Below are 27,226 nucleotides of genomic sequence, written 5' to 3'. Positions count from 1 at the left end.
GATACCGAAGCTGAAGCTCAAATATTTTGGCCACCTAATGCGAAGAGAAACCCCCCTGGAAAAGACCCTGATGCTGGGAAAGATTGCAGGCAACAGGAGAAGGGGACGGCAGAGGATGAGATGGCTAGATAGCATCACCGATGCAATGGATATGAACTTGAGCACGCTCCGGGAGAGAGCGGAGGACAGGAAGGCCTGGCGTGCTATGGTCCATGGGGTCACGAAGAGTCGGACACGACTTAACGACTGAACAACAACAATGTATTTACCTGTTTATTGTTTGTTTATTGTTCTTTTCTAAAATGGTTTATTTTTAATATGAGTTTGATATCATTTTTAATATGTAATGTCGAGCACCTTGGAGACTTTTACTTGAAAGATGGGTTACGTGTATTGTAGTCAATAGAAAATAATGACATGTTTAACAGGGCAAATAAGTTCAGAGGAGAAGATGGTTGGCTTGCAAGGTATTTAACAGGTACTGTTTCCCCCCCAGCATAAAGATGATGTGATGGGGAGCGCTGCTGCACCAGTGGATATCTCCCTGTTGTGCAGCTTTTTAAGGCACAGAGGGGGAAAAGACTGGTAACTTTTTGCAACATGGGCCTGTGGTTTCCTGTTCCGTTTCAGGGATAATTGAACATCACCTGAACAGCTTTGGCTCAATAAACCTTAAGAGACGGCCATCTCTTTCCTGCCCTACTATAAACTGCGTGATCAACCAGGAAATGCTTTCACAACAATACCATTTTTGTCAGGGCTGGCTGGCCCAAGACATTTGGGCATCTGAAGTGAAAAATCCAAATGGCACCCTCTTCCCATTCATTCCCAGCACAACCCACTGGGAAATTATCTGGCAATACACTCATTTGAATAAGCACCCAGCATATTCCCAAATTTGGAGCCAGGCCTGCTTGTGGCCGATCTGTCTCCCACTCTGCCACCTTTAATGACATCTAAATCCAGCACTTGAGGTGACCTTGAGTCGTGGTAAGGTGCCTTTTTGCTCTAAGACACACATGGGCAACATGCGGCCCTCACACACTCTGTATGGCCTACAGAGCCCTGGGGAGCCTCATCCTCTATTCCCTGCAGCCCAGCTGATCGGCCATCAGCTATTACTACTACTACTACTTCAACTGATAGTCACCCTACAGCTGAAGCTGTCAGGGTGACATACACAAAAAAAGCAAAATAGCTTTTTTGACCAGACAGCAGTGTAATCTTCCTCAGGATTCCTGGAGGAGAGAGGATAAAACCTCCAATCTGATCCAGATTGTAGCAGAGAAACTGCAATCTTCATCAGGATTGCTGGGGAGGGGTGGTTAAAGGCTCTTCTCCCCCCCCCTTCAATCTTGATCCAGATCACTGTTTCCCTACAACAGAGGTGGGGCACATGTGGCCCTCCTAATGTTGTTGGACTACAATTCCCATCAGCTCTTGCCAGCATAGACAATAGCGAGGGATAACAGGAGATGCAGTCCAATGACATCAGGAGTGCCACACGTTCCCCATCTCTGCTCTACCATCTGGATTGTTCAGGGGACAAGGAGAAGATGCTTGAACCTCAGCCCCCTCCTAGAGATCCTAATTCTGAATGTGTATGGCTTTTATTCTGCAATTGAGATAGGTTATGCACGGAAGTTTGCAGGTCCTTTACATGATGTTGTCAACCTCCAGCGCCTCTCCGGAGGTTACCAACCATTTCCACAGCTTAATTTGAAATGGAAATAATGAGCTAATAAAAAGAAGTGGTTTGAATTGGTTTGAATTTCTCTGCGTAAAGAGAAAATGGCTCTATAATAGTGTCATCTAGTGGCTGTATATGAAACATATAGAACTCGCAGATAATGGGTGGGAAAGGGGAGGGGGAAAGGGAAGCACATGTAAAGGGCCAATCTTAATTCCTCAAAGAATATGGAAGCAGAAGCCCTGGTAAAATCAAGGATCTGTGTGGAAAAGCCCTAAAACCTGAGCTTCCGCCGTGCATTAAAAACGTGGTTGTTCAGGCAGGCATTTGGGGTGGGTTAGGGTATTTTAGAAAATGTTTTTATTGTAGAATTTTATTGTTTTAAATTGTTTTATTATATGCTTTGTACATCGCCCAGAGTGGCTGGGTGATCAGCCAGATGGGCGATTAATAAATTTAATAAATAAATCAATTTAATAATAAACCTGTCAAATTATGGGCAATCCAGCCACGCACATTAAGAGACTTTTTTTTTTTTTGCATCTGTGATATAATCCTGGGTTTCTGATCACTTTAATTATCTGAGCAAGTTCAAACGGAATTGGAAAACAAGTCACTACTTAACCCATGCAACTACTGTAGTCCCTCAATATCCTCTACAACAATTTTCAGTTTTCAGGATAGGGGTGTAGAATTTTGCCTTTATGATAGTAAAGGAAAACCCTCTGTCTATAATATGTTTTCTACTTGTTGCCGAAATATGAGAAGTCTGTAAAAATTATGGACAGGTGACAACCCTAATTTCTGGGTCTTCATAGGCCCAGATTCAGGCACTACATCAGTTAGCCACAACCCAGTGCTAAGTTAAGTGTGCTTAAGCCCAGTGATTTAATTTGGTTTGAGTGCACTTAAGTCTCTGTTGGCTTGCGGCCATTACAATTTTAGCAGGTTAACTGGACTTCATTCCTTTTTAATGGGATAACTTGTGAGCCTGTTTTAACTTATGGCTACCATCCTTCAGAAAGGGGCCAGGGCCAGGCTAGCCGCTTAAATAAATAATTACAGGGTCAGATATATTAATTAGTGTAGGTAATTTATAAGTCTAGCATCTTTTCTGCATTCTGATAAATGTACGGGGTTGTAATTATTGTGCTTGACCTAACCAATTTAAATTAGTTTTAATTAGAAAGCCAGCATGGTGGCAGTGGCTATAACATTAGGCTTGATTGTAGGAACCATAACTTAAGATCCTCAGGGGCCTTGGGAAATTCAAGCTTAATCTAGGGACGCTCAAGGAATTTGATCTTTGTGAACTCCTGTATGAAACCTGATGTGCACTTCTCGGACTAATGTACGGAATAGAACTTAGCTATCCACCACTTCGTTGAATGCAGCTCTTGACAGCTTAAATGTACACAAGAGCCCTGCTGGATCAGACCCAGGGCCCATCTAATCCAGCATTCTGTTCACACAGTGGCCAGCCAGCTGTTGATCGGGAACCCACAAGCAGGACATGAATGCATCAGCACCCTCCCGCCCATGTTTCCCAGCAACTGGTGTACGTAGGCATAGTGCCTCTGATACTGGAAGTAGCATATAGCCATCAGGACTAGTAGCCATTGATAGCCTTCTCCTTATATGCATGTAAATATGTATTTGGAGAGGAATTTCCCAAAACAACATTTGCAGATTAATGAGGAAAAACGGCAAGTTAAAAACACGCCAAACTGGAAATAGGCAGATTTGCCCATCCCAGGCTTAATCCACCCCTCACAGGTTGTTGTGAGGCTTCAACGCCCTCTGAACTCCTTGGAGGAAGCGTCTGGTGACACACAAATAAATAAATAAATCACTGCCAATACTTTACCATCACACTGAAAAAGTTCCCGAAAACTCCGGAACTTCTCATCAATGTTTCTTAGGTGCCTGGTGACTTGAAGCAGCTGGTTAGGACAGGGCTTAATGCATCCCATGCGTTTCTCAGAAGCAGTCATCTGTATAGAAGCCCAAACAGCACTCAGAAACCCCGAATTGCTGCTTAAGAAACCGTTGCCCAGTGGTGAGTGCTCGTCATCACAAAGGCAGCCGAAGTCATTGTGGTCTCTGGCTGTGCTCATGTTCACCCCTGAAACCCTGGTCACAGAAGACACCACCACTCCACACTACCAGAGAATTCCCTGCAAGCAGAACATCCCATAGGCTTCAGCCTTTGAGGGAAGACATACACCCAATTATTTCCCAAGCAGCTGTGTCTTCAGCATGATTCCCCTTGGTGTGTTGTCCTCAGGTTCTGAAGGCACATCTTTGTTGCTTTCCAAAAGTCTATCAATTCCCCTGATACGTCCAACTCCATCAGGGTTAGCCATGAAGCCTTCATGGTCAGGAGCGAAGATCAACCAGGGTATCTATCAGAACTGGTTTAGGAATAGGTGTCATTAATCAGGCCTCGGTAGAGGAGGGTGAAGGAGATGGCTTCCAGCCAAAATGTCCGATCTGTTAGCTCTGTGAAACACAGACCCAGTACCAGGGAATGCCCCACATTTTCCAGACACCCCCCCAAAAAACAAGGGAAATTGGAAAGTATTTCTTCTCTATAGAGCAATTGTAAGGTTCTTGAGTTGAGGTGTGTCCTGGATTGAGAAATCAAGTCATCTGGGCAAAGGAATCTCGCTTGTTGTCGATCACCCCAGAGAACTGAACGATGTCCTCACCTCCTCTTTGCAAAGCTGCGTCCCCCAGGAGATCTGGACACATCTGGCTGAAGTCTGCCCTTCCCTTGGTCCAAATCCAATCGAAAGCCTAGACTCGGAAGTGTCAGTACATGTTGCCTGTCTGCGGGGAATGGATGAGCCATTCAGGTTACGGACACAAGAGTGTCAGGCAGTGCGGATTTTCCACATTCCTTTTGCAGGAGTGATGAAATCAGAGGCTTCTTCCCACAGTATCTCTGCGCAATATAGGAGGAAGCCTTTACTCTCTCTTATTAACCAGTTCCTAACCAACAGCCTAGGAAAAGTTTTCAGGGAGTCTGATTCAAAGGGTACAGGAGGAACAAGAGCCTTCCCAAACAGGGATAATGGATTGTTTGGAATAGAGATGCCTTTAAAAAACAAAAAGCCCTACTCCTGTTCCTTTAACACCATCTTAACAAATAGCGGTTTAATATAGTAGAGAAATTTGGGGTAGTGGCTAGACCAAATTGTGAACTAGGATGTCCCCTATTTAGAAACTTCTCTCTACCATGAACTTTCAGGCAAACTACTGTCTCTCAGCCTCAGACCCTGCCTCTGCAAAACAGAGAGAGTAACAATGACTTGCCTTCTAGGGTTGTTGTAAGAATTACTGAGATAAGGTACGCAAAGCAGTTTGAACCCTCTGAAGTACCATAGAAATGTTAGCATTATTTATTGTTAATGTTTTTTTTTGGGGGGGGGGAGACTGTGGCCCTCCAGATGTTAGACTGCAACTCCCATCATTCTGGAGTGGTGGCTATGCTGGCTGAGGCTGATGGGAGTTGGAGTCCAATAACATCTGGAGAGCCACAGGTCCCCCACCCTTGGTTATAATAAGAATACTGTTTTTGGATGTTCAAAGCGCTTCATAGAAGTTCCTTGTTGTAATCCGTACAGCAGCCCTGTAAGGCAGGTCTGTATTATTAACCCTGCATTGCGGATAGGGACACCAAGGCTCAGAGAATGGAACCTGGCCTGGACCAAGACCATTGAGTGAATCCATGGCCAAAGTGAGATTCAAACCAGCAACTTCCGTTTTGGCACTACAGTTCATGTACTTCATTTTGCAAGGTCAGGCTGCAATTTAAAGGCGCAGGAGCAGAGCTAGTTTAAAAATCAATCAATCGCCAACTCTAATTCAAAAGATATTTCTGCCAAAGAAGAAAACAAACAAAGTTGCTACCTGGCCAAAAAACCCCACCCGCCCTGCCCCCAGTTGAATGACTTCAGAGATCTGATATGCAGCAATCGGCAAGTGAAGCTTTTCAGGGCACAGAGATCAACACTGACATTGTTCTGTTATAACTCAGTGGCAGAACTTCCTGCTTTGCTTACAGGAAGTCCCTGGTTCAATCCCTGGCATCTTCAGATAAAAGGATCATGGGAAAGACCCTTGCCAGAGAGACCTTGCAGAGCTACTGCTAGTCAGAGAAGTCAGTACTGTGCTAGATGGGCATGCTGTCTGACCTGCTGTAAGGCTGCTTCCGGTGATGTCCCTAACCAAGCTCCCCTGCTAATTGCAGATCAAACTGCTGTTAAAGGGACAGCTGCAGGTTCAAAAGGTGGTGACCCCAGTCAACAACACCAATCCAGTCGTTTCCAGGCAGGAGGTGTAAAATCAGTTCCCTGCTCTGGGAAAATCAGCTGTCCATATCAGGGCTTGCAAGACCTCTGTGCCTTTAAAAAGGCACTCCTGCTGTTCCTATTTTCCAGGGAAAATTCTGTATTCTGCTACTTGTCCCTCGTAAATTACTATCCACATTTTTTGTAGTCATTCCTTCAAAAAAAGGTGTGCGTGCACTAATTTATCTCGGTTCTCTTTCTCCACACGGTTCATAGGGTTGGATCCATTGTTTTTATTTCCACTGGCAGTAGCATCCCCTGGGTGGAGTTCTGCACAGGATGCTCCTGTCACTGGAAATGGTGGGGGAGAAGACATATTTCTCCCTCCCCCCACAGCCCCCAGCACCACCTCTCCCACTGTTTTGGAGGATCCCCCAACCCCCTGGAGTAGACTTTTGTGGGACATGGGGCAGGGGGAGAATTGTTGAAATCACCTAATTCTGCTGGTGGAAATGCTCCACCGGATCAGAAGCTTTCTGCAGATCGAAAGAGCCCTTCTGTCCAAAGGAGGCAAATGCTGGATCCATCCCATTGTTTTAGAAACCTTTTCTTGTGTCATTTTCTGTCTAAACCAAAAAGCTCCGAATGATTTAGATAAGTTCCCTTGTTGCAGAAACACACGACAGAAATGTTTGTAAGGAATGAATATATGTTTCAGTAGGGAAGGTTCTTGTATTACACTGGAGGTGTAATGGTGAGTGTAAGGTCACATCATTTATCTTCTTTTGCTAGATATTACCAGGGAAATTTCAGGAGAGCCAAGGTAGGAATGCAGGTTTGTAGAAGTCACATTTCCCCTGTCACAGCTACCGTGAATCTCTTTCTCACTGTTCTTCTCCCTCAAGCGCTCAAGTCAACCGTCGATCTTTCCTTTTTCAGCAACAACAAGTTTGAAAAATGGCCCCTTCTCCATTTTGACTTCTTTGGCAAGCAGACTTATTTTATTTATGTTTTACATTTACATTTTCCAACTGGTATATCTCCACTCAGCTCCAAAGCCTCCTAGGCCGGTGGTGAGCAGACTTCAGGCTTGCAGAATTGACTTTGTTTTTTTACTACAATCCCAAAGTCCACCAGGTGTAAAACAATGGCTTGCGGGGTGGGGGAGAATGATACATACTCTCAGAATTAAGGAGCAAGGGTGCCTCTGAGCACATGCTGAGTCCAGGATTTGTTTTCAGTACTGGAACTGTGCTCACAGTCCTGTCATTCAAGAACCTACTCCTGGTTGTTGGCGTCCCCCTGCCCCCACCAAGCTTTCTTCCATCTTTGAAGCCTAATTTAGAAAGGGAGGGAACCTTTTTGTTGTTGCCGTTGTTAAACAATTGGGGGTCAGAAACCCTTGGTGACCTATTGGAAATCAAACGGAGATCTACTGACAGATCCCAACTTCCCTTCCGCCCACTCCTGCCTCTAGGTGGTTCTGAGTTTCAAACAACATAATGATAAAACAAAAGGTACAACTTGTGTCTAAAACCAGCAGATACAAAAATGAATTACATAATAAAATACAGCAGAATATAAAAACCCTACAGCGCTAGGTCTCAATGCCTGGTGAAAACATAACATTTTAGGAGCTTGGGGCCGGGGCTTCTCCTAGGAGAATGATCTACAAGGAAAGTGCTTTGATAGAAAAGATCCTGCATCTGGTGACTGCTAATCTGGTTTGAGTTGCTGTAGGAGTCTAACGCAGGGCTTCAGTGAAAGTTCCCAGTGCATGGGGGAGGTACATATTAACCTCATGATTAGACTACTGTAGTTCACCTTATCTGGGAGCGTTTCTGTGCCAGCCTAAATCCCACAACTTTACTGGGGCTTTTTGCTTCTGTTTTAAATGCAGGATCATGACGGGCTCCTTTTATGTGTGCTCCCCCCCCGTTTCCCCCCTTACCTGCATTGTTCTATATGTTTCATTATACAGCAACTAGATGGCACTGTGGTCTAGCTCCTCTTATTTCAGGTTTTCCTCTTTTCATGGAGGAAACTCAAGCGGAACTCAAGCACTGTAATTTGATAGCTCATTATCTCCAATCTTTTAAAAAACAGGATAAAGGTCATTTAGTGTGGGAGACACCCTGGAGGTTGACCACGTCATGTAAAGGACCTGCAAACTTCTGTGAGTAAACAATCTCAATAGCACGATACAAGCCCCGTGCGAAGCCCTGGGGCTGCCCTTGTGCCAGGTTCGGAAGCTGCAGCTAATGCAGTATGCAGCAGCTAGGATGTTCAGTGGAGCACCCAGTTAAGTACACATTACACCTGTGTTAAAAGAACTGCACAGGCTGCCTATGAGCTACTTAGCCCTGTTCAAAGTTTTGTTGTTAACATACAAATCCCTAAATAACTCAGGACCAAGATAACTAGCAGACCAGCATCTCCTATCTTCAGAAGAGGCTGTGTTGGCCATTCCACAACAAACGAAATATTGCCGTGTAGGGCCTTCCCCAGTAGTGGCACCCATCCCCTGGTACGCCCTCCCCCTGTGCAGTTTGGGAGGCAGAAAATGTGCTGAGTTTTAAATGCCTTCAGTTCTTGAAACAAATTATGTCACTGCTTCATTTTATTTTTATTTATTTTTACTGTTGTAAGTTGTAACTGTTTATTGATTTTTTTTATATATATATATATATATATATATATATATATATATATGCAATGTTGTTTTGTTCAGTTGATTATGACCCCCCCCCCCCATTTCTCCTTTCCCTGAAAGTCCAGATGCACCTGCATTTTAGGAGCAAGCCTCATTGAGCACAATGGGAGTTACTTCCGAGTAGATACACATATGCTTGTGCTGAGAAAGGGGGGGAACACACAAAGAGGGAAAGTAGCCCCCATTTTAACCCAGAAGACCTCATTGACCACAAGGGGAGTTACTTCTGAGGAGACAGTAATGGGTTTGTTGTGGGAAAGAGAGCGAAACCAGCCCCCATTTTAATGCACAGGATCTCTGTATGGAAGCTGTGAATGAGTTACGTCCTAAGGCAATGGATCAAAGCCTCTAGTTCGCACTTAATCGCATTTAAGGAATTATATGGGCTTAAAAGTGTGCCATTTCAATTGAGGGGGAATCTCTGTAAGTTCTGATGTAGGCATCCAAAGGCAAGTCTCATCAGCACAATGGGACTTACTTCAGAGGAGACACTAATGGGTTTGTTGTGGGAAAGAGAGTAGTATACACAAAGATGGAATCCAACCCACACTGTAACCCGCAGGATAGCTATAAGGAAGCTTATACTTCCTAAGGCAGTGGACTGAAGCCTCGAGATTGCGCTTAAACGCATTTAAGGAACTGAGGGCTTTGATATGTGCTGTGTCAATTGAGGGGCTTCTCTGTCATTTCTGTGGTCACTGTGAGGGCATGCCTCATTCAGCACAATGGGAAAAAACACCCCTTGACTGGGGTCAGGGGCTGTGTTCTAGTGCTTATTTTCAATGATGTTTTAAAAGTTGGTCCCTCGGCACCTTGCTCCAAAATGGTAATGAAACTTCCGGAAAACAGGAAGGGTTGGGTCACTGAGGTCAGAGCAACAAACCCACAAAGGCCGGGCTACACGCCCCGTGGGCAGGATTATGATACCGGACCCAGTGCGATTGTGGAAACAGGTCAGTACTGGAGCCGTGGTAAGCTGGAAAAGTCAGACTATAAGTAGTCTCAGAAGAAGCAGTTTTGCAGTGATTAAAATGCGGGGCTGGTGCTGAATGGCCACAATGTCATGGAAACACAGAGACCTCACCGCACAGCCAAGTTGGAGTAAATCGCTGATGGAAACACAGCCAAGGTACCTTCTGCTTCTGCTATTCATCGGGAAGTGGCAAAGGGCTACACACAGCACTAATGGTGTTCCCTGGAACCACTTTAGATCTTATTGAACAAGATTCTGCAATTTCACTAGACCTTGCCTACACACTTTCAACAGTTTCTTCATAAAGGATGGAAACATGTTAAAAAAAAGAAGAAGAACGAACGCAAAGAAGTACATTTTCAGAAGACTGAAACATGTGCTCAGTAAAAATTTATGTCTGGTGCTGTTGTGTTTCACACACATGATCCTGATCACAAACAGGTATTGGGAAGAGTCAAGCTCACCTACACAGAGCTCCAAAGGGAAGGCATGTCCCATCAGGAGAACACATCCCCATCACCCTCTTTGCTTCTCTTCCTCCTTTTGTTCTTTGCCAGTTTGTATTTGAACCTGCGAATGGGATCAGTGATGCTCCTCAAAGTCAAATCCTCAAAGTCCTGTGCCAAGAGGAAGTTCCTCTCCACCAGATCAGCTGCCTCCTGCCAGTTCTTGAAGCAGGCTGGGCCCAACCGCTTGATCTCCTCCACGGCATTTGCAGCAATGACGTCTCCGTCTGGCTTCAACACCACCACCACTGGGGGGTCCTTCACAGAAAATCTCAGTCCCAGCTCCCTAGGAAATGATACAGGTGGTGGAAAAGATCAGGCTCCAAATATCTGGAATAGAAGCTTGATGTAGGCTGGGAACAGATATTTTTTAAAGCTGAAAGAGGTGTAACAGGGCTGTAATTGCTATAAATGAGGATTGCTCATTTCCTTTGTCCAGCTTCTGTATCTGGGGGGTAACAGCACATTATACTCAACATGGGGATGCCAAACACGGCATCTCTGCGTCGAGTTCTCTCCCCTGCAATATGTAGGATCACTTACTCATTTTGACATCACCACGTTATGCATTTCCCCGACTTCAGCAACAGCAGCCAATGATGTGGACAGAGGCAGGGGGAATGCACAACATGATGAAGTTATGACATGAGCTAAATGATCATCATATACATTATACAGGAATGGGGGAGAACTCCATACAGAGATGTTATTTACTTGGTTAGAAGCCCCATGTTGAGTGTAATGTATTGCTCCACCCTTTGGTCAAACAGGTTTCGAAGAATATTCGTTCTACTAAAAACAGTAGTAGAATAGCAAAGAAACAAATGAGCAGGTATATTATAGACAGCACTGGCTCTATTGTACCACCAGGCTCTATTGAGCAATCCTGTACAGTATCACTGTAGTGATAGCCTGTAACCTCCTACTAGTCAGTGACTTTTGTGTGTGACTTTTTACAGTGTTTAAATAGCACACTGGCTACAATCCAACACAAAAGTGCATGCTTAATCCAATGGTTCCATTACGCACAACTTAATAAAATGGGGGATCCAACAAATAAAGATGATAAAAACAAGTATGTGGTTTTCTGACTTATTTAGCAATTTCTCCCAGTGTGAAACCTTTAATTTGCCCTTCTTTAAACGTCACAAAAATACATCAGTTTAGTCATATATGCCCCTAGCTCATATTGTCAAGTTTGATGATGCTGAGTACTGCTTCCACGATTTTGCCAGCAACAACACTGCAGGTGCAGATAACTTAAAAATTCTGCACTCCCTTTTCTTAACATAGTCCTTGAACAATACTAGAAAGAACAACATGCTTTTAAATTTTTTATTGATAATGTCTTTCCAATAATTGGGGGTGCAGGGAGAGAGACTTGGTCTACTCTTATGGGCTTTCCTTTACTGGAGGTTTTGAAACAGGGGCAGAGGCTAGAAGGCCATCTGCTAGAGATGCTGTAGTTGCATCCTGCATTGTACTAGAACAGCCTCCCCCACCCTCCAGATGTGTTGGACTACAACTCCCAGCATCACCATCTAGCATGTCTGGCTGGGGGGTGCTGGGAGTTGTAGCCCAACACATCTGGAGGGTGCCAGGTTAGGTTTTCTTCTTCTTCTGGGCATAGAGATAAATAGTATCACCCAATAATATTCTCACATCGTTGCTGTTAAAAGCACACCTACAGTGGCTGAAGATGTGACAAAAAAATGATGCACATTAAATATGTGCACATGGTTACTCCCTCTGAATAAGGGCTTAGCCCTGTCTAAACTCTGGAATTCTTACCTCTTGAACTCATCCTGGAAGGGTAAGAACAACCATCGCTTGGGCATGGTCTTTAGAAACTTGTCTTGCTTCTCCTCAGTCTCATCCAGTGACACATAAACCAGGACCAGTTGGGATGCTCTCTCCACATAAAACTCATCTGTGAGTTTCACAAAGAATTCTTTCAGGATGGGTGCAAACTCCTTGCATTGCGGGCATTCGCCAGAGCCAAAGTAGAGGAGCATTACCCTGTTCTCCAGTGCTCGGATGAGCTCACGTTCCAATTCTAACTCGTCACTGTCCTTGTTGTTCACCATCAAGGGCTTGTTGGTAAAAAGGGCAGCCATGGCTACAGGCTTATCATTGTGCTAAAAGAACCATTTTTTAGGCTCAGCAAGGACCACACTGCACTTTTAGCACTGAAAATGAACAAGAAATTAGCATTATCAAGTGTGTGTGTGTGATATCATCATTCATTCATTTATTTTTATTTCATAATTGATTCAAACATATTGCCCACTTCCCACCCTAAAGAGGAGTAGGGAATGTGGTGCCCTCCAAATGTCTTGGACTACAACTCCCATAGACCCTCTCCTTTGGCCATGCTGGCTAGGGCTAATGGGAGCTGTAGTCCAAAACATCTAGAGGGCACCAGGTTGCCTAACCCTGACTTAGGGTGTGTAGGTATAGAATGGAAAAATAAACTCTCTTTAAAATTCTATTCAGAATTTTTAAAAAATGTATTTATGAACACATAAATAAACCAATTAACAGTAAATCCTCATGCCATCCATGGGCTTAACCTTGGCCTGGCTTAATATACAGTTGAATGATTGGTAGCATTCTGGGACAGTATCCCGGGGAAATTGCACACCAGATAATGCTATTGGTGTTGCACTAGAATCGTTTATGTTAGCGCAACATAATTTACATTAGTGGTTGCCTTTTTAAAAAAAGCTCCCTTGCATAAAAACTTATCTGCACTTTACACAAGGTGTAACATTTTCATGGAAAAATGTTATGGTCCAATCTGTTTCTTGCTATGCTAGTTTTCTACTTGCACCAAGTTTAAAAAAAAAAAAAAATGCAAGGAAGCATTTAGAAATGTGATCTTCCCACTCTGATGTAGTACAGTCCGTTCTACCACCTCGGAACTCTGCCACCTCATTCAGCTGCATGTATTGACAAGGCTTCTCTCCCCAAAAGCCGGGCCAAAGAGAACATGTAGTGAACTGTGTATTGGATGGAGAGTACCAACACTTGGGTTCAAATTCCTGCTCAGCTTAGCAAACTGGGTGATTTGGGATCCACCATCCTCTCTCAGGCTAATCTCTCTCCTCTCTCAGCCTTTGCATGACAGCAGCCAGTGGAGATGGGGGTGGCTTGGGCAGCACTACACAAGCCACCACTGACATGACAAATCATCCCATTTAGATCAAGGGCTTCCCTGCACATCTTGATAAGTAAGGCGAGTCAGGTCAGGCTGGGGCTGTGGGAGGACTCCAGCGATGATGACAAAATAACAAATCATTACTAAAGGTCTAGAAGGGTCTTGGGAAAGTCTCGGTACTGAAACCTAGTTGATACACATTAGTGCTACAGCCATATTTGTTATATCTCCCACATGTTATCCAGCCATCACTCATGGATGGGGACTCCACAGGTTCCTTGCTAAATTAACAGGGCACTCATGCTTTGATCTGGTTCGGCATTTGCTCACCTTGATGACATCTCCATGCACAGAACGAAAAGCTAGAGTTCCCACATTGTCGCTTCATACCATCAGAAAAATCATTCTGTCATGCCATGTGGGATCCCCTTCACAATCCAATGGGGCACAACATCTCCTTTGCTGCTATAGTGTGGAACACCAGTGTGAATGACCTTTCCCGCTGGGTTTTACCTCCCTCCCTATTAATAGAATAAAGAGCCAGTACTTTAATCTTCTTAAAGCAGCTCTTTGGAGATAATTATGACCAATGCATTGCTTGCCAGAAATCTATTTATTTTGCTGACAGCTTGCTGGACAGGCAATGATGCTTATGAAATAAAAGAAAAGGTAATTCTCTGTTCTCTCTGTGCTGTCCTCTAGCAATTCTATTCTTACTTGCATGGAGCAGGGACAACTTGTTGCAAACTTCCCAAACAAATCAATTTATTGATTTAAAATATTCCTATCCCCCATTTCCATAAAATGTCCACGGCAGCTAACACTCTTCGCAACCAATATAACAACAATAACAATACAAAAGCAGACATAAAAGTTGAAACAGAAGATAAAATTCAAAATCGAGCCACTCAGGACTAAAAATATCACTGGAAGTGTTTGCATGTTTCAAAGAAAACACACCATCAAGAGGAAGAGTGAATGGAGATTCATACAGGCTAAATGCCTTTCTAAATAGAAAGGTTTCTAACTTGCAGCACTAGGCCATCAGAGAAGGACAACCCCCCGCCCAGTGCCCCAAGGTGGGGAGTTCCAGAGCCTGGGTGCAGCCAAAAAGAAGATTCTCTCCCAGGTCTCAACCAACAACCCTTCAATGGCTCATGGGCATGCAAAATGGCCTCCGTTATCATAATAAGAGGGTGGCTCTTACATGTGAAGGTGGTCCTTCAGGTATCCTGGTTCTAAAATGTACAGGGCTTTAAAGGCTTGGGCCTTTAGTCTGGCCGCCACTGTGAGGTGACATTTTAGCCACATCATGATACAGGTTTGGACCTTTATACGATGGGACACCAGCCACATTAATCACATACACAGGCAGCGGTGCGGCTAGGGTTGGACCTTGGGGCAGAAGTCTAGGGCCCTGCAGCCCTGCCCGCCCCCCCATGGCCAGAGAACAGCACACAAAGGTGGCAGTGGCAAACAGGTCAGCCCCTGGGCGGGCAAACTTCATATTCTTGAAGTCATGATGGTGCTATGATTCAAGTGAGTTTAAAATGCGAAACTGCACATGCTCAGAGTATTTCTTTTATCAGGGTTTGTAAACATGTTTGTTGTTTGGTTCTAAGAGATCAGGCACGTTGAAGCAGTTGTAAAGCATGGAGTGGTGGTGGGGAGAAGAGAGATGCTAAGTGTGTGCTAAGTGTGGGCTGTTTATGGGGTCCCCGTAAGACCCTTAAGTTCAGGTCTAAAATTACCTAGCTGCACTGCTGCATGCAAGCTTGGGCTTTTATGTGATGGCCACCAATTTGGATGGCTTTAAAAGTGGAGTAGACAAATTCCGGGAGAATAAAGATCCCTCCAGTATCAAAGGCAGTATGCCTATGTACCCCAGTTGCTGGGGAACATGGGAGGGAGGGTGCTGTTGCACTCATGTCCTGCTTGTGGGTTCCCCCTCAGCATCTGGTTGGCCACTGTGTGAACAGAATGCTGGACTAGATGGACCCTTGGTCTGATGATGAGAAAAACAGCCAGCATTAACTAGGCATGTCAGCACAACGCTACCACGCCAGCAATCACCTTGGAGTCACAGTCTATCTGGTGCCTCACTGTGTGGAAGTGCTGTCTGGATAACTTTCGGGCTTCAGCATGGAAAAGGCGAGCCAACTCTTTTTATCATCCAGGAGATGATCATGAAGCTTGCTAATCTTGTCCCACAGCAGGAGTTGATATCCTGACATTGCAGCTTGGTAATTAGTGACCTTAAGCCCATCCGTGCTGAAGAGGTCAGGCGCCTGCCTAACAGATCAAGCCGACATCCCTCCATGTCAACTGGGGAAGAGTGTTATCGATGGGACTTTCCCAAAGTCACCTCCGCTACAGTAGAATTAGGTCCTGGTTGTTGGAACAAGAATTCAGTGCCTGCCTCTTGAAATTTGTACAGCCCTTCTAAACGTTTGGATGTGGGTGGCATAGATGAAGAGCTTTTCCATGACTGTTTGGTTGCTGTTAACAACACAGGTAGCATAGGGACCAAAACTAGGCATGCAGAATCTGTATTAACCACATCAAATACAGGGTCCTGGGCTGTGGGAGCTGTTTGCTGGGTCGATAACCCCAGAGATCGAGCTGTCCTAAGAATTTGGGCAGCAAACTGGCCCAAATCTTCTGATGGTGAAATAACCTCTTGTGAAACCACTGCTACGTCAGGGGAAGAAATAGAAGGGTGACAAGAAGAAGGTGAGGCAGACTCCAAAAGGTAACCCTCAGGCACAAGAGATTTCGTTGGTTGCACTTGAGCAGTGGACATGTTCCCCACCACAGCTACTGATAATGTCAGGCGGTTGGCGGCCCCTTGTGACAGAAAGCCTGGCAACTCATTAGAAGGGACAATTGACCTAGGGGTAGGATGTGCAGCGACCTCTACACGAAATGTTTGTGGCAAGGACGGAGCAGAATCTATCAGTACTGAAGATGGTGCCAACAGGTCAGCTGTGGCTTTGCCAGGTCTTGGTAACGTGGTGAAGGGTTGTCGACTATATTGCTCCTCCCTAGCAGTTAGGGAAGTTGGGTCTCAGCTCCTAGAGATTGGAGGTGGAGCCAGAAAGGTACTCTCAGTGTCAGGTGGTATCAATACTGAGGCTGAAGGCTGCCTAGAATAACACTTTTCATCTGAATACTCCCAAGATCCCGAAGCCAAGCGCTCTCTTTCCAACTAACATGTCTGGCCACCATAAACATCCCAATCCGATCGGTGATCCCAGCCCAGTGGAGAATGAGATCAATCCCGTGGATGGTAATAAGAAGGTGGGTATCCACGGGCGGAAGACAGTGAAAACGTCGAGACTGGTGACCCATGTCGTCTGTCTTGTGCGGTCAGCCTCCACTGTGAAGTATGGTATATAGGTGCAAGCGAGGGTTCTCGTATCTCACCTTCCAATGTCGACACAATGTGACAGGGATCGAGGTCAGGTGCCAGACAGTTGAGCGACTGAAGAAGCTAGCATTGATGGAACCGGGGGCATTACCTTCGCAACCGAAGCCGGTCAAACTCAAGGATCAGAGGCGTTGTTTCCAGAATTGAGGCTCCACGCAGGCACAGAGCCCATTTGTGTAATGCATGGAGACCACGAAGAAAAAGAGGTACAGTTTCAAAAGAAAAGAATGAGACAAGGTAACTCATTTCATAGATACAAAGAACATAGAAAACCTGTTTGGATGTTAAACCTGAACAGGGTGCGCTATGGCGTGAGTAGCAGTGCAGCGACAGATATGCTGACCCCACCCCACAGATCCCAGCATGTGCTACCCCTGTCCACCCAGTTCTGGCCTTGCCATGTTGAGGGGCAAGGTCTGAAGAGCAGTTGTACTCATATTCGCTTGAACGCAAGTAGAACTCTCTGTGCAAGTGCGTCCCCACTCTATGTGGAGAATTCTACTCATCTTCCAGCAAGCACAAGTAGAACTCTTCAGGTCTTGACTTTCAACACAGCAAGGCTGGAACTGAGGGGGCAGAGGTGGTGCACAATGGAGCATATGGGGGCGCAGCCCTGTGCCCTACTCACATGTTAGTGTACCCTGTTCCTTCAGGCTTTACACCTGAACAGAGCTAGTATTTATTGATTGCCTACAATGAAAAAAATGAAAATGCTACGTTTTATTTCTTTGCTATTTTTATCCTGCTCTTCAGACAAAAAGACCCCCAGGGCAGCTTCCATAGTTCAAAGAAAGGAGGAACAAAACAGAGGTGGTCTCTCAGCAGAGTGGATGGGGTGAGCCTTGCTTCCTATCTCTCCAGCTGCAGTAGCCTGATGGAATGGCTGCTGCTGCTAGAGGGCTGTGGAGGAGGGGGAAGCCTGATGGGGTTGGTAGGATAATAAGATGGCGTTTATGTATGAAAGTAGAGAGCAAAAGTAAAGTCTGGCATACAGCAAAGACTTCAAACCAAGTTACACGGTTGTCAGAGTTGGACACATTGTTCCCGCCCTGTCTGAATGAAGCTGTGCCTGCTGGTACTCCTAGGCATGCCATGGTGCACCCCTATAGGCCCCTAAGGGAGGTGTCTATCTCCCCTAAGAAGGGCTGCCCCATGGCAGGGAAGATAGGGCAACCATATTACTCTATCTCTTGGACTACTCCCCTTTGGCTTCAAAGTTGACTGCAAAGCTATGTGCCCGTTAGCAAAGTATGCCACCCAAGTGATGGATGATGGTATTGCAGGCTTCAAACTCATGGACACATCTAAATTCATTAAAATTAATTAAAGCATTGTAAAAAAAATACAATATGATAAAACATAACACCCTTAAAAGTTTAAAGGCGCAATCCTACGGCTGCTAGTCAGTGGCGACACAGTCATAGGATAGGTTGGTTCCCTGAGAATGGACCTCCACCCCCTCCCGTGCTGCCTTGTAGGCAGTGCGGATTGTCCCTGCGCTTGTAAGAGGAGCGCAGAGCAGCGAAAATGGGCATTCCTGGGTGGGGAGGTCAGAAGTGCCGTTCTGATGTTTCCTATGCATCGTCCGGCGTCCACCCCACCCCCCTGCTCTGACTTCCCACAGCTAGACAGCTGAAATCGGCTGTCTAGCCGCAAATGCAGGGTGGCTGAAGCACAGAGGAGACGATCCCCTCCGCACTGCTCCTGCCCTGCATTGGATAGGCGGTCGCCTCTGAGTTCAGAGGCAGACGCCTATCCCGATGGGATTGCACTGCAAAACTGTATAAAACCAAAGTAAAAAACGGAGTAAATGTCAGCAGCAGTGTAACCTTCTCAAAACACCTTAAAAAACAAACCTGGGAACACAAAACTTTCTTCACCTTGCACCAAAAAGACGTTTTCTAACTGCCAAATGTTGAATCGGTTGTTCCATGTCCGGTTCTTACCGTTGCTTCTTGGCCCTCATACAGGTTTCTCAGGAGACAGGTAAGGTGGTCTGGTACTCCCATCTCTTTAAGAATTTGCCACAGTTTGTTGTGATCCAATCAAAGGCTTTAGTGTAGTCAATGAAGCAGAAATAGACGTTTTTCTGGAATTCTCTTGCTTTCTCCATGATCCAGCGAATGTTGGCGATTTGATCTCTAGTTCCTCTGCCTCTTTGAAACCCAGCTTGTACTTCCGGTAGTTCTCAGTTCACATACTGCTAAAGCCTAGCTTGTAGGATTTTGAGCATAACCTTGCTGGCATGTGAAATGGGCGCAATTGTGCGGTAGTTTGAACACTCTGTGGCGTTGCCCTTCTTTGGAATTGGAATGTAAACTGACCTTTTCCAGTCTTGCTGCCATTGTTGAGTGTTCCAAATTTGTTGGCATATTGAATGCAGCACTTTAACAGCATCATCTTTTAGGATTTTAAATAGCTCCGCTGGCATACTGTCATCTCCTCTAGCTTTGTTGTTAGTAATGCTCCTAAGGCCCACCTGACTTCACTCTCGAGGATGTTTGGCTCAAGTTCAGTGACCGCACTATCATGGCTATCAGGGACATTAAGATCTTTCCTGTATAGTTCTTCTGTGTATTCTTTCCTCCTCTTCTTAATCTCATCTGCTTCTGTTAGGTCCCTGCCTTCTTGGTCCTTTATCATGCCCGTCTTTGCACAAAACTTTCCCTTGAGATCTCCGATTTTCTTGAAAAGATCTCTAGTCTTTCCCATTCTGTTGTTTTCCTCGATTTCTTTGCATTGTTCATTTAAGAAGGCCTTCTTGTCTCTCCTTGCTATTCTCTGGAACTCTGCATTCAGTTGGGTATGTCTTCCCCTTTCTCCCTTGCTTTTCGCTTCCCTTCTTTCCTCAGCTACTTGTAAAGCCTCCTCAGACAGCCACTTTGCTTTCTTGCATTTCTTTTTCTTTGGGATGGATTGAGTTGCTGCCTCCTGAACAACGTTATGGGATTGGCCTAGAAGTTCGCCATTTTAGGAATAGCCCTTCCAGCTCTGCAGATGCCCGATGAGAACTTTTCTCAGCTGGTGTCAATTCGGGGGCTTTTCCGCTCCTTAGGCTTGTTTCAGACTTTACGAATTACATTACAGAACTAATCATAAGAAGAGGAAGAAGAGGAAGAGGAAGAAGAAGAAGACGGATGAGCAAGGGACCAAGTCACCTCACACGTCTGCTCAGTCATTCGAAAATACCGCGGTTACCTATTTGAATTCATAACCGCGCGAATTCTGGGCGTCGACCGCTCTTGAAAGCCCACGCCGCTCTGACGTCACCAGGAGGCCATACGCGATTGGACGATATCGCCCGATTCCGAATTGGGCCGAGGGCAGGGGAGTGGGCGCGGTCTGGCCAGACGTGTCCTGTTGCCATGGTCAACGCTCCGCCACTTTCCCGTGAGGCCTCAGGCTTCCTCGCTCTCGCCGCTGCGCCGTCTGTCCCTCGTCCTCTCTATGCCCTGGCCTCACATCCCCCTGTCCTGGCTTTCGCCGCGGCTCGGGAGCGTGAGGCGGCGCTTCCTTCTCGCGCTCCGCCTCTCCCTCGTGAGTCGCTTTCTGAAGCGGCGCTAGAAGAGGCTGAGCGAAGGAGAGGAAGGCGCAGGAGCGCGAGGTACGGGACTGGCGTGCTACCCTGAGGGCGGGCGAAGGACGAATAAGTGGCACTAGCCTGGCAAACAGGTGGGGTGGGGGAGAGGAGAAGCGGGGGCAACGTGAGGGGAAGGGCGAGGTGGGGGGCAGTGGCGGCATTGCCCTGGTAACGGGGTTGGATGTGCTTGAGGGAAAGCACTTTTAATGAGGTGCTTCCGTAGCCGTGTGAGTCTGTTGCGCTAAAAACAGCGAAGAGACCAACACGTACATTCGGGCACAAGCCTTCGTGGACCCTGTCTACATCGTCAGCCGCAAGTGGGCTGTGTCCACAAAAGCTTGTGCCCGAATAAATGTGTTAGTCTTTAAGGCGCCGCAAGACGCTTGGTTGTTTCTGTGAGGCTGTTGAGAGAATCTTTATTAGGGGCTATATGGGGCTTTGAACTGGGGTTTTCTGCTGCGAGTGGAAGCTGGTGGGCGCCGAAAGGGGTGGGGAGAGGGAAGGAGTAGCTACTGACTGGGTGGGAGATTGATTGGCGTGTGATGAGGATGGCAGGTCTTGGGGGGGGTACATGAGGGTAACCATGTAACATGAGAATCACTGGGGTATCTCTTGGATGGTTTGGGGGAAGGTCTGAACGATGTTGCCAACTTCTCAAGCAGTCAGTGGAACCAGCTAAAGCCTGCAAGATGTGCAGGCTTTAGCTGGTGATAAATTCTTATCTTCGTACTGTGGAAGGTGTCACCTGCTTTGGGCTGCTGTTAAATGGAGAGGAGCAAGCTAAGCTTTTTCTTTTAATCTCATCTGTTGCCAACCATCATCTCTAGAAAGGCCTTACCAATATGATGAAACTGGGTGTCTGTGTCTCCTTGCTGTTATATTTAGACAGAGGAGCAGGCTAGGCTGAGGTTTTTTTCTGGTGAATTGGTAATGTTAGGAAGAGGGCTTATTGGTGGATTTAGCACAGTCTTGGCTTTGTATTCCTTTGAAACAAAAAGTGTGTTCTGCAGCTACCGGTTTGGGATGGGATGGCATATAATTTTGGGAGTGGAGCTTCAGGGGAGGGGATCTGTTGGAACATGATTTGGTGGGAGGCAAATAGTTTTAACCTTTAGGGAAGATATTTTGGCATGTTGGGATTCCTTGTCATCTGCCAGCTAGTTCAAACAAGCCAGGTTTTGAAAACTGCATTAACTTGCCAGGTTGATGGCACTGAGGATGGAATCTCCCTGAGAAGTGAGATGTTAAATTCTGTGCATACTGTGTGTTCGTATATACATGTCAAGCTTTTTAAGAAGAAAAAGACCTTTTTGCTCACATTTTTGTTATATATAAGAAGGGACAGGTTGGTGCTAATTTAGAGCTGGGGTAATCTTATTGGACAAAGGGATTAGAACATTGGGTTTCAGTGCCTTAAGCGCTATCCACGGTATTGGCAGGAGCTCCTTTGTCTCTCGTTGATGTTCATCCCCTTTTTAAAAACCTCAAGAAGGTGATTCCACAAGTCCACTACGTATCCTATTCCACTGCCCAACTATTGACGTTTCAAAAGCACTGCCTATTATCCTGTTGAAATCTGCTGTGCCTAAACTTGATTCTTGTCTTTCCCATGTGACTTGAGTAAAACGCTCCATGTCATGTTTATTGCAGTCTAGATATTTGCAAACTGATATCATGTACTACTTCTGCCTTTTCTCTAAGCTAAACAAACCCAGTTCTTCCAACCTTTCCTCTTATGTCATAAATTCTGAACTCTTTGTTGTATATTGTTGTGTGTGTTGCTATCCTGAGCCCTCTACAGGTCTGTTCCTCCCCTTCACCAGCTTCTAAAGTATGGTGACAAAAAAGTGGCAATGATACACCTGATGTTATTTAGTTCTGTTGTAGATGTATCTTCTGGCACAAATATGCCTGTATGGGAATATGGACATCAACTTGATCTTTGGTTTACTGATGACCAAACTGGAAAAATCCTAGATGACTTCGGAAACAAAGTTTTCTTGAGAATGTAAGAAGAGCTTTACTGGATTGAATCAAAGGTCTATCTAGTCTAGTATTCTGTTCCCAACACTGGTCAGACAGATTCTTCTGGGAAGCTTACAAGTAGGGCATGAAGGCAACAGTTCTCCCTGACCCCATCATGTGGTATTCAGAGGTATACTGCCTCTGAATATTGAAGCTCCATGTTGCTATTATGCAACATGTAAACATTAGAGAACTATCTGCTATGAATTTATCTCATCTTCTTAAAAAGCCATCTAAGCATAGTGGTCATCACTGCATCCTAGAATCATAGAGTTGGAAGGGTCATCTAGTCGAATTCAGCTTCAGCTTAAAAACCTCCAACAAAGGAGAATCCACCATCTTTCAAGGCAGCATGTTCCATTGTGAAACAGCTCATACCTTCAAGAAGTTCTTCCTAATCTTTACTCAATTTTTTTTTTGTGCCGTATTTTGAACCCATTGGTTCAGATTGTACTGTTTGGAGGACCAGAAAAAGTTTTCTCCATTTATGTGACAGCCTTTCACATATCTGAAGATGGCTATCATACTGCCTCTGAATTGTCCCTTCTCTAGGCTAAACATACCCAACTCATTCAATTTTTCCTCATAGAACATGGTCTTCAGGCCCCTCATGGTTTTTGTTGCCCTCCTCTCTGGACACATTCCAGTTTGGCAATATCCTTCTTAAACTGTGGTGACCAGAACTTTACATAGTACTCCAAGTGAAGTCTGGCCAGAGCAGAACAGAGTGGAATCATGACTTCTCATGATATTGACACTATATTTCTGTTGAAATAATTGCATTAGCCTTTTTAGCTGCTCCATCACACTGCTGACTCATATTAGCTTGTGATCTGCTAAAACCTCTAGACCAGGCATAGCAAATCGGTGCCTCCAAAATTTTTGGACTACCAGTCCCATAATACCTGACCATTGGTCATAATGACTGGAGTCAGTGGGACTTGTAGCCCAAAATGTCTAGAGAGCACCATATTGCCTGCCCCTGCTCTAGATCCTTTTTATATGCACTGTTATCAAGCCAGCTATCTCCCAGCCTGCATTTGTGCAACTGACTCTTCCTACTTAGATGCGGAACTTTACATTTATCTCTGTTGAAATTCATTTTATGAATTTTGGCCCAGTTCTCAATCCAGTTCTCAGTAACCCATGGGTTGTTGTAAGGTTATTGGAGGGTAATTTCCCCCTCCAACAAGCTATGCTACCTGGATTTGGATGACATGCCACACCCAGGCAGTGATTATAGAAATTGTGCTGCGATTTAAATAAGCCAAGGTGGCTTATTTTGATTGTGCGGACAAGGTCTTTGTGTGTGGGCCCTCAACTGGCTGTGAATCCGCCTAACAGTTCCACTGTCTAGCCCACATCTTACCAGTTTGCCAACAAGAATACCATAAGTGACCTCAGTTTCAGCAAGGCTTTTTGACAAGATATACTATGTCCACAGCATTCCCCTGATTTACCAGCCAAGTAACTGTCAACATTGTGCTGCCCAGTTCATTGAGGGTTAGTTCTCTGATTTTAAATGTTTTAACTGAGGATTTTTTTAAAAAATGTTTTTACTGAGATGTTTTGTGTTTTCTGTTTCTTAATGTTTTCACATTTTTATGTTATAAACTACTTCAAGATGTCCTCTTAGATATAGTGAAGTGGAATATAAAATGAGTAATTAAATAAAAAAAGGAGATAAGGTTAGCTTAGTATGACTTGTTTTTGAGAGACTGATGCTGGCTTTTTGTGATAGCAGAATGATTTGTCCTAGAATGTTTCCAGGTATCTGTGTCAGGCTGATCTGTAGGTTCCTGGATTCTTCCTCTGCACCTTTTGAAAATGGGGACACCTTTCATTGAGCTCCAGTTTTGTGGCACTTCACCTGTTCTCCCAGAATGTAAAATTATAGATAGAGGTTCTGAGATTATACTTGCAAGTTCCATTAGTACTCTAGGATGCAACTCAGGAGGCACTCATTTAGAGTGGCGAGGTGCTCCCATACCACTTGTTCATCTCCCTGGGCTGTAACTCTTCCCCTTCATCATTTGATTATTTTTGCACAGTTTCCCTTGTGGTAAAAGTCTTAGACAAAGAAAGAGTTGAGTAGTTCCACCTCCACTCCATTGCCCACTAACATTTCTTAATCTTCCTCTCGCACCAGAGCTACCACTTCCTTGTTCTTCTTCTTGCTCGAAATAGAACCAAAATACCTTTTTTGTTATTTTTTAATATCCCTCACAAGCCTAAGCTCATTCTGAGCTTTAGTGCCCCCACACACTCCCCCTACAGGTGTTGGCTACTCATTTGTACTTGTCCTCAGTGGTCTGCCTAGCCCATTTTTTAATACAAATTTTAAATCTGAGCTCAGAAAGGTCCTTATGCATTCCACCTTTCTTGTTCACTGGAGTAGTTTGTGATTTTGCCTTCAGTATTGCCCTTTTTAAGAAACTCTCACCCATTTTTAACTTCTTCCTTGAGTATTTCTACCCATGGAATCCCACCTAGTCTTTTAAAAAACTTGTTGAAGTCAGCTTTCCTAAAGTCTAGGGTGTATGTCTGACTATACTCAACTTTCCTTTTCCTCTGTATTATGAATCCCAAGATGATGTTGTCACTTCCACTCAAGGTCCCCAATATTTTCACCTCATCCTAGTCCTCATGAGATATAACTCATCTCTTGCCAGAGGTCCTTCATCACGGAAGCATATACCATGGTCCAAGAATCCACATTTTTCCTGAGTTTCACCATCTGCTTAGCCTGTAATTCACTTCCAGTATTATTCTCTCTCTTCCTAGGTCATGACTTTCAACAGGATGGAGTGATGGAAACACCGGCTGTGCCCCTAGGTCCTTTACCTTCCTACCCAGGGCTTCACAGTCACAAAAAATACATTCAAAGCTGGGTCTAGCAACATCATTTGTTCCCACATGAATCAGCAGGAAAGGATGCTGGTCAGTGGGCTTAATGAGTCTTGTCAAGCTTTCCATCACATCTTGGATATATGCGAGGGAGACAACACCTCCCACAACAACATGTCAGGACAGCACACCAATGCCTTGGTCCTTCTCTGAAGGGAGTCATCAACTACCACCACACATCCCTTCCTCCTTGAGGCAGCTGCAGGTTTCCTTCCATTCACAGAGGCCTTTGAGTCCCCTCTGTAGACCCTGGGGCAGCTGTTCCTGTTCCAATGGTTCAGAATCATTGTCAATGGGGAGGCCCTGGAATTGGTTGCACAGCTCCAAAGACACATCATTCTTCCTGGTTATATTGTTCCGGTGTATGACATTCTTCCATGTGCCTATCTTCTTCTGCATCTGATTTTCTTCCTCTTGCTTAGAAATTGCTGCTTCCTGTTGTCCTCCCAGAAGCAATTCTTGTGTTCTGTCCAGAAATTCTTCATGTTCTGTGGTTAACCAAAGTATGGATAGTTGTGCCTCAAGCCCTTGTACAGGGATACTAGCTTGCACTTGTTGCAGGTGTCATTTTGTACATCCTCACGCAGGAAAACATAGCACAGAACTTTGCCGTGGTCAAGCTCCCTAGGTGCCATGTTTCTTGGTTCTCTGTTGGTGTTACTGCCACCTTCCTGGACTTCCCCCCAAAACTCTCACATAAAACTTCCTGCTTGCTGCTCGTGTTTGCTCACCCTGGATTGCAAACTCTCTGGGGTTGACAGGCTACTTATGGAGTTGTGTTGCTGCTGCCCACCCTCAACTAGCTCAGTGACACCCCTCAAGCAGCAGAAGCTCCTCCCACCAGAACCATGCACATGGCAGCCACTAAAAAACAACCAACCAAATCACTGATATCCTCAGACCTGAAGAATGCCAAGCAGCTTCAGGGAAAAAACCTGTGGCAGTGAATTCTGTAAGTTGCTGTTATGGTCATTTATATCCTACCTTTTAAGGATACAAATCTTCCAAGGCAACTCACAAGTGAAATAAAAAAATACAATAATGAAATCACAATGTGACACTATCAAAACATAAGTCAGGAACTTCCCCTGGGACAGATGGTGGTAGACAGCCCTGTGGGAGAAGAGATAAGTCCAGCTGGAGCAGGCTCCCTTGTTGTCTTTGCCTGCTTCCCTTGCTCTCCCGTGCATTGTGTGAAGTGCTTTATTTTGTCTGTACTGAACCTGTTGCCAGTACATCTCATTGAGTGTCCCTGAGTTCTGGTATGTTGCTATATATATGCATCCACTCTTCACACAGCATTCATAACTTTATGACTGGGCACTTTAAAAGTTGGTGCTGGAACAGAATTTGCTCTTGGAATGACATACTTTCTTTCAGTTTCTGTATGTGACCGGTATGCAGAATACAAAGGCCAGTGTTGTCAGCATAATAAAGAACATCTGGGCTACCAACCGAAGTGAATAGGGGATGTGTATCTCTGAGAATTATTGACCACCATAGACCTGTGACATATTTGTTATGTTACTTCAAGGAGCTCAGGGTGGTGTACATAGGAGTTCACTAACCTTTGTCTATATAACAACCCCCTATGAGGTAGACTAAGCTAGTGACTGGACGAAGATTGTATTACATTGTTGTGTGCTGCCTTGATGGCTTTTTAGCAGATACAGCTGTATATAAATGTCAATAAATAGATAAATAAGATCACTGTTGGCTTCATAGCTGTGTAGAAATTTGATCTTGAGTCTTCCTGGCACAAGTCCAACACTTTAGCTGCTACATCATGTTGACTTCCACATTTCATGAAGTATTGGCTACAGTAGAAGGCACAATATTCACTGAATATAGAACTATGGGTACAGTGCACCAAAACATTGCAATTCTGTGCCAAGGAAGGCCAAAATTGTCTCTAGAATGAATTACGTAAATCCAAAAAATGGAATG

At 45.0% G+C, this 27,226-nt stretch overlaps 2 protein-coding genes across 7 annotated transcripts in view; one reads left to right on the top strand and one right to left on the bottom strand.

The window, feature by feature from the left end:
* Positions 1 to 10,043: 10,043 nt before the first annotated feature.
* Positions 10,044 to 20,005, bottom strand: NXNL1 (nucleoredoxin like 1). 4 transcript variants are annotated; one of them, XM_084836419.1, is made up of 3 exons: positions 18,714 to 20,005; positions 11,969 to 12,366; positions 10,044 to 10,463 (listed from the first exon to the last, which is right to left on the bottom strand). In XM_084836419.1, exons 2-3 carry the CDS (start codon positions 12,292 to 12,294, stop codon positions 10,169 to 10,171), a joined length of 621 nt encoding a protein of 206 aa, XP_084692545.1. In that variant the 5' UTR covers positions 12,295 to 12,366; positions 18,714 to 20,005; the 3' UTR covers positions 10,044 to 10,168. The 4 variants fall into 4 exon arrangements, with proteins under 4 accessions (XP_084692545.1, XP_084692544.1, XP_084692546.1 ...); XM_084836418.1 differs by having other exon boundaries at positions 16,764 to 19,953; XM_084836420.1 differs by having other exon boundaries at positions 18,624 to 18,832.
* SLC27A1 (solute carrier family 27 member 1) overlaps positions 19,346 to 27,226 on the top strand; it is a 40,053-nt gene continuing 32,172 nt past the window's right edge. For 2 of the 3 annotated variants that reach the window (XM_084836413.1, XM_084836414.1), the window contains exon 1: positions 19,346 to 20,371. In XM_084836413.1, coding sequence (XP_084692539.1) covers positions 20,133 to 20,371 — 239 coding nt within the window. In that variant the 5' untranslated portion in view covers positions 19,346 to 20,132. Of the gene's footprint in view, positions 20,440 to 27,226 lie in introns of all 3 variants that reach the window. The other variant, XM_084836415.1, reaches the window with a different exon arrangement.

This window comes from Heloderma suspectum, chromosome 2 (genome assembly GCF_057233095.1).
Source record: "Heloderma suspectum isolate Gila_16-S chromosome 2, 16-S_ref, whole genome shotgun sequence".
NCBI lineage: Eukaryota > Metazoa > Chordata > Lepidosauria > Squamata > Helodermatidae > Heloderma > Heloderma suspectum.
The sequence above is the reverse complement of the archived record's forward strand: the minus strand, read 5'-3'. Positions and strand labels throughout refer to the sequence as shown.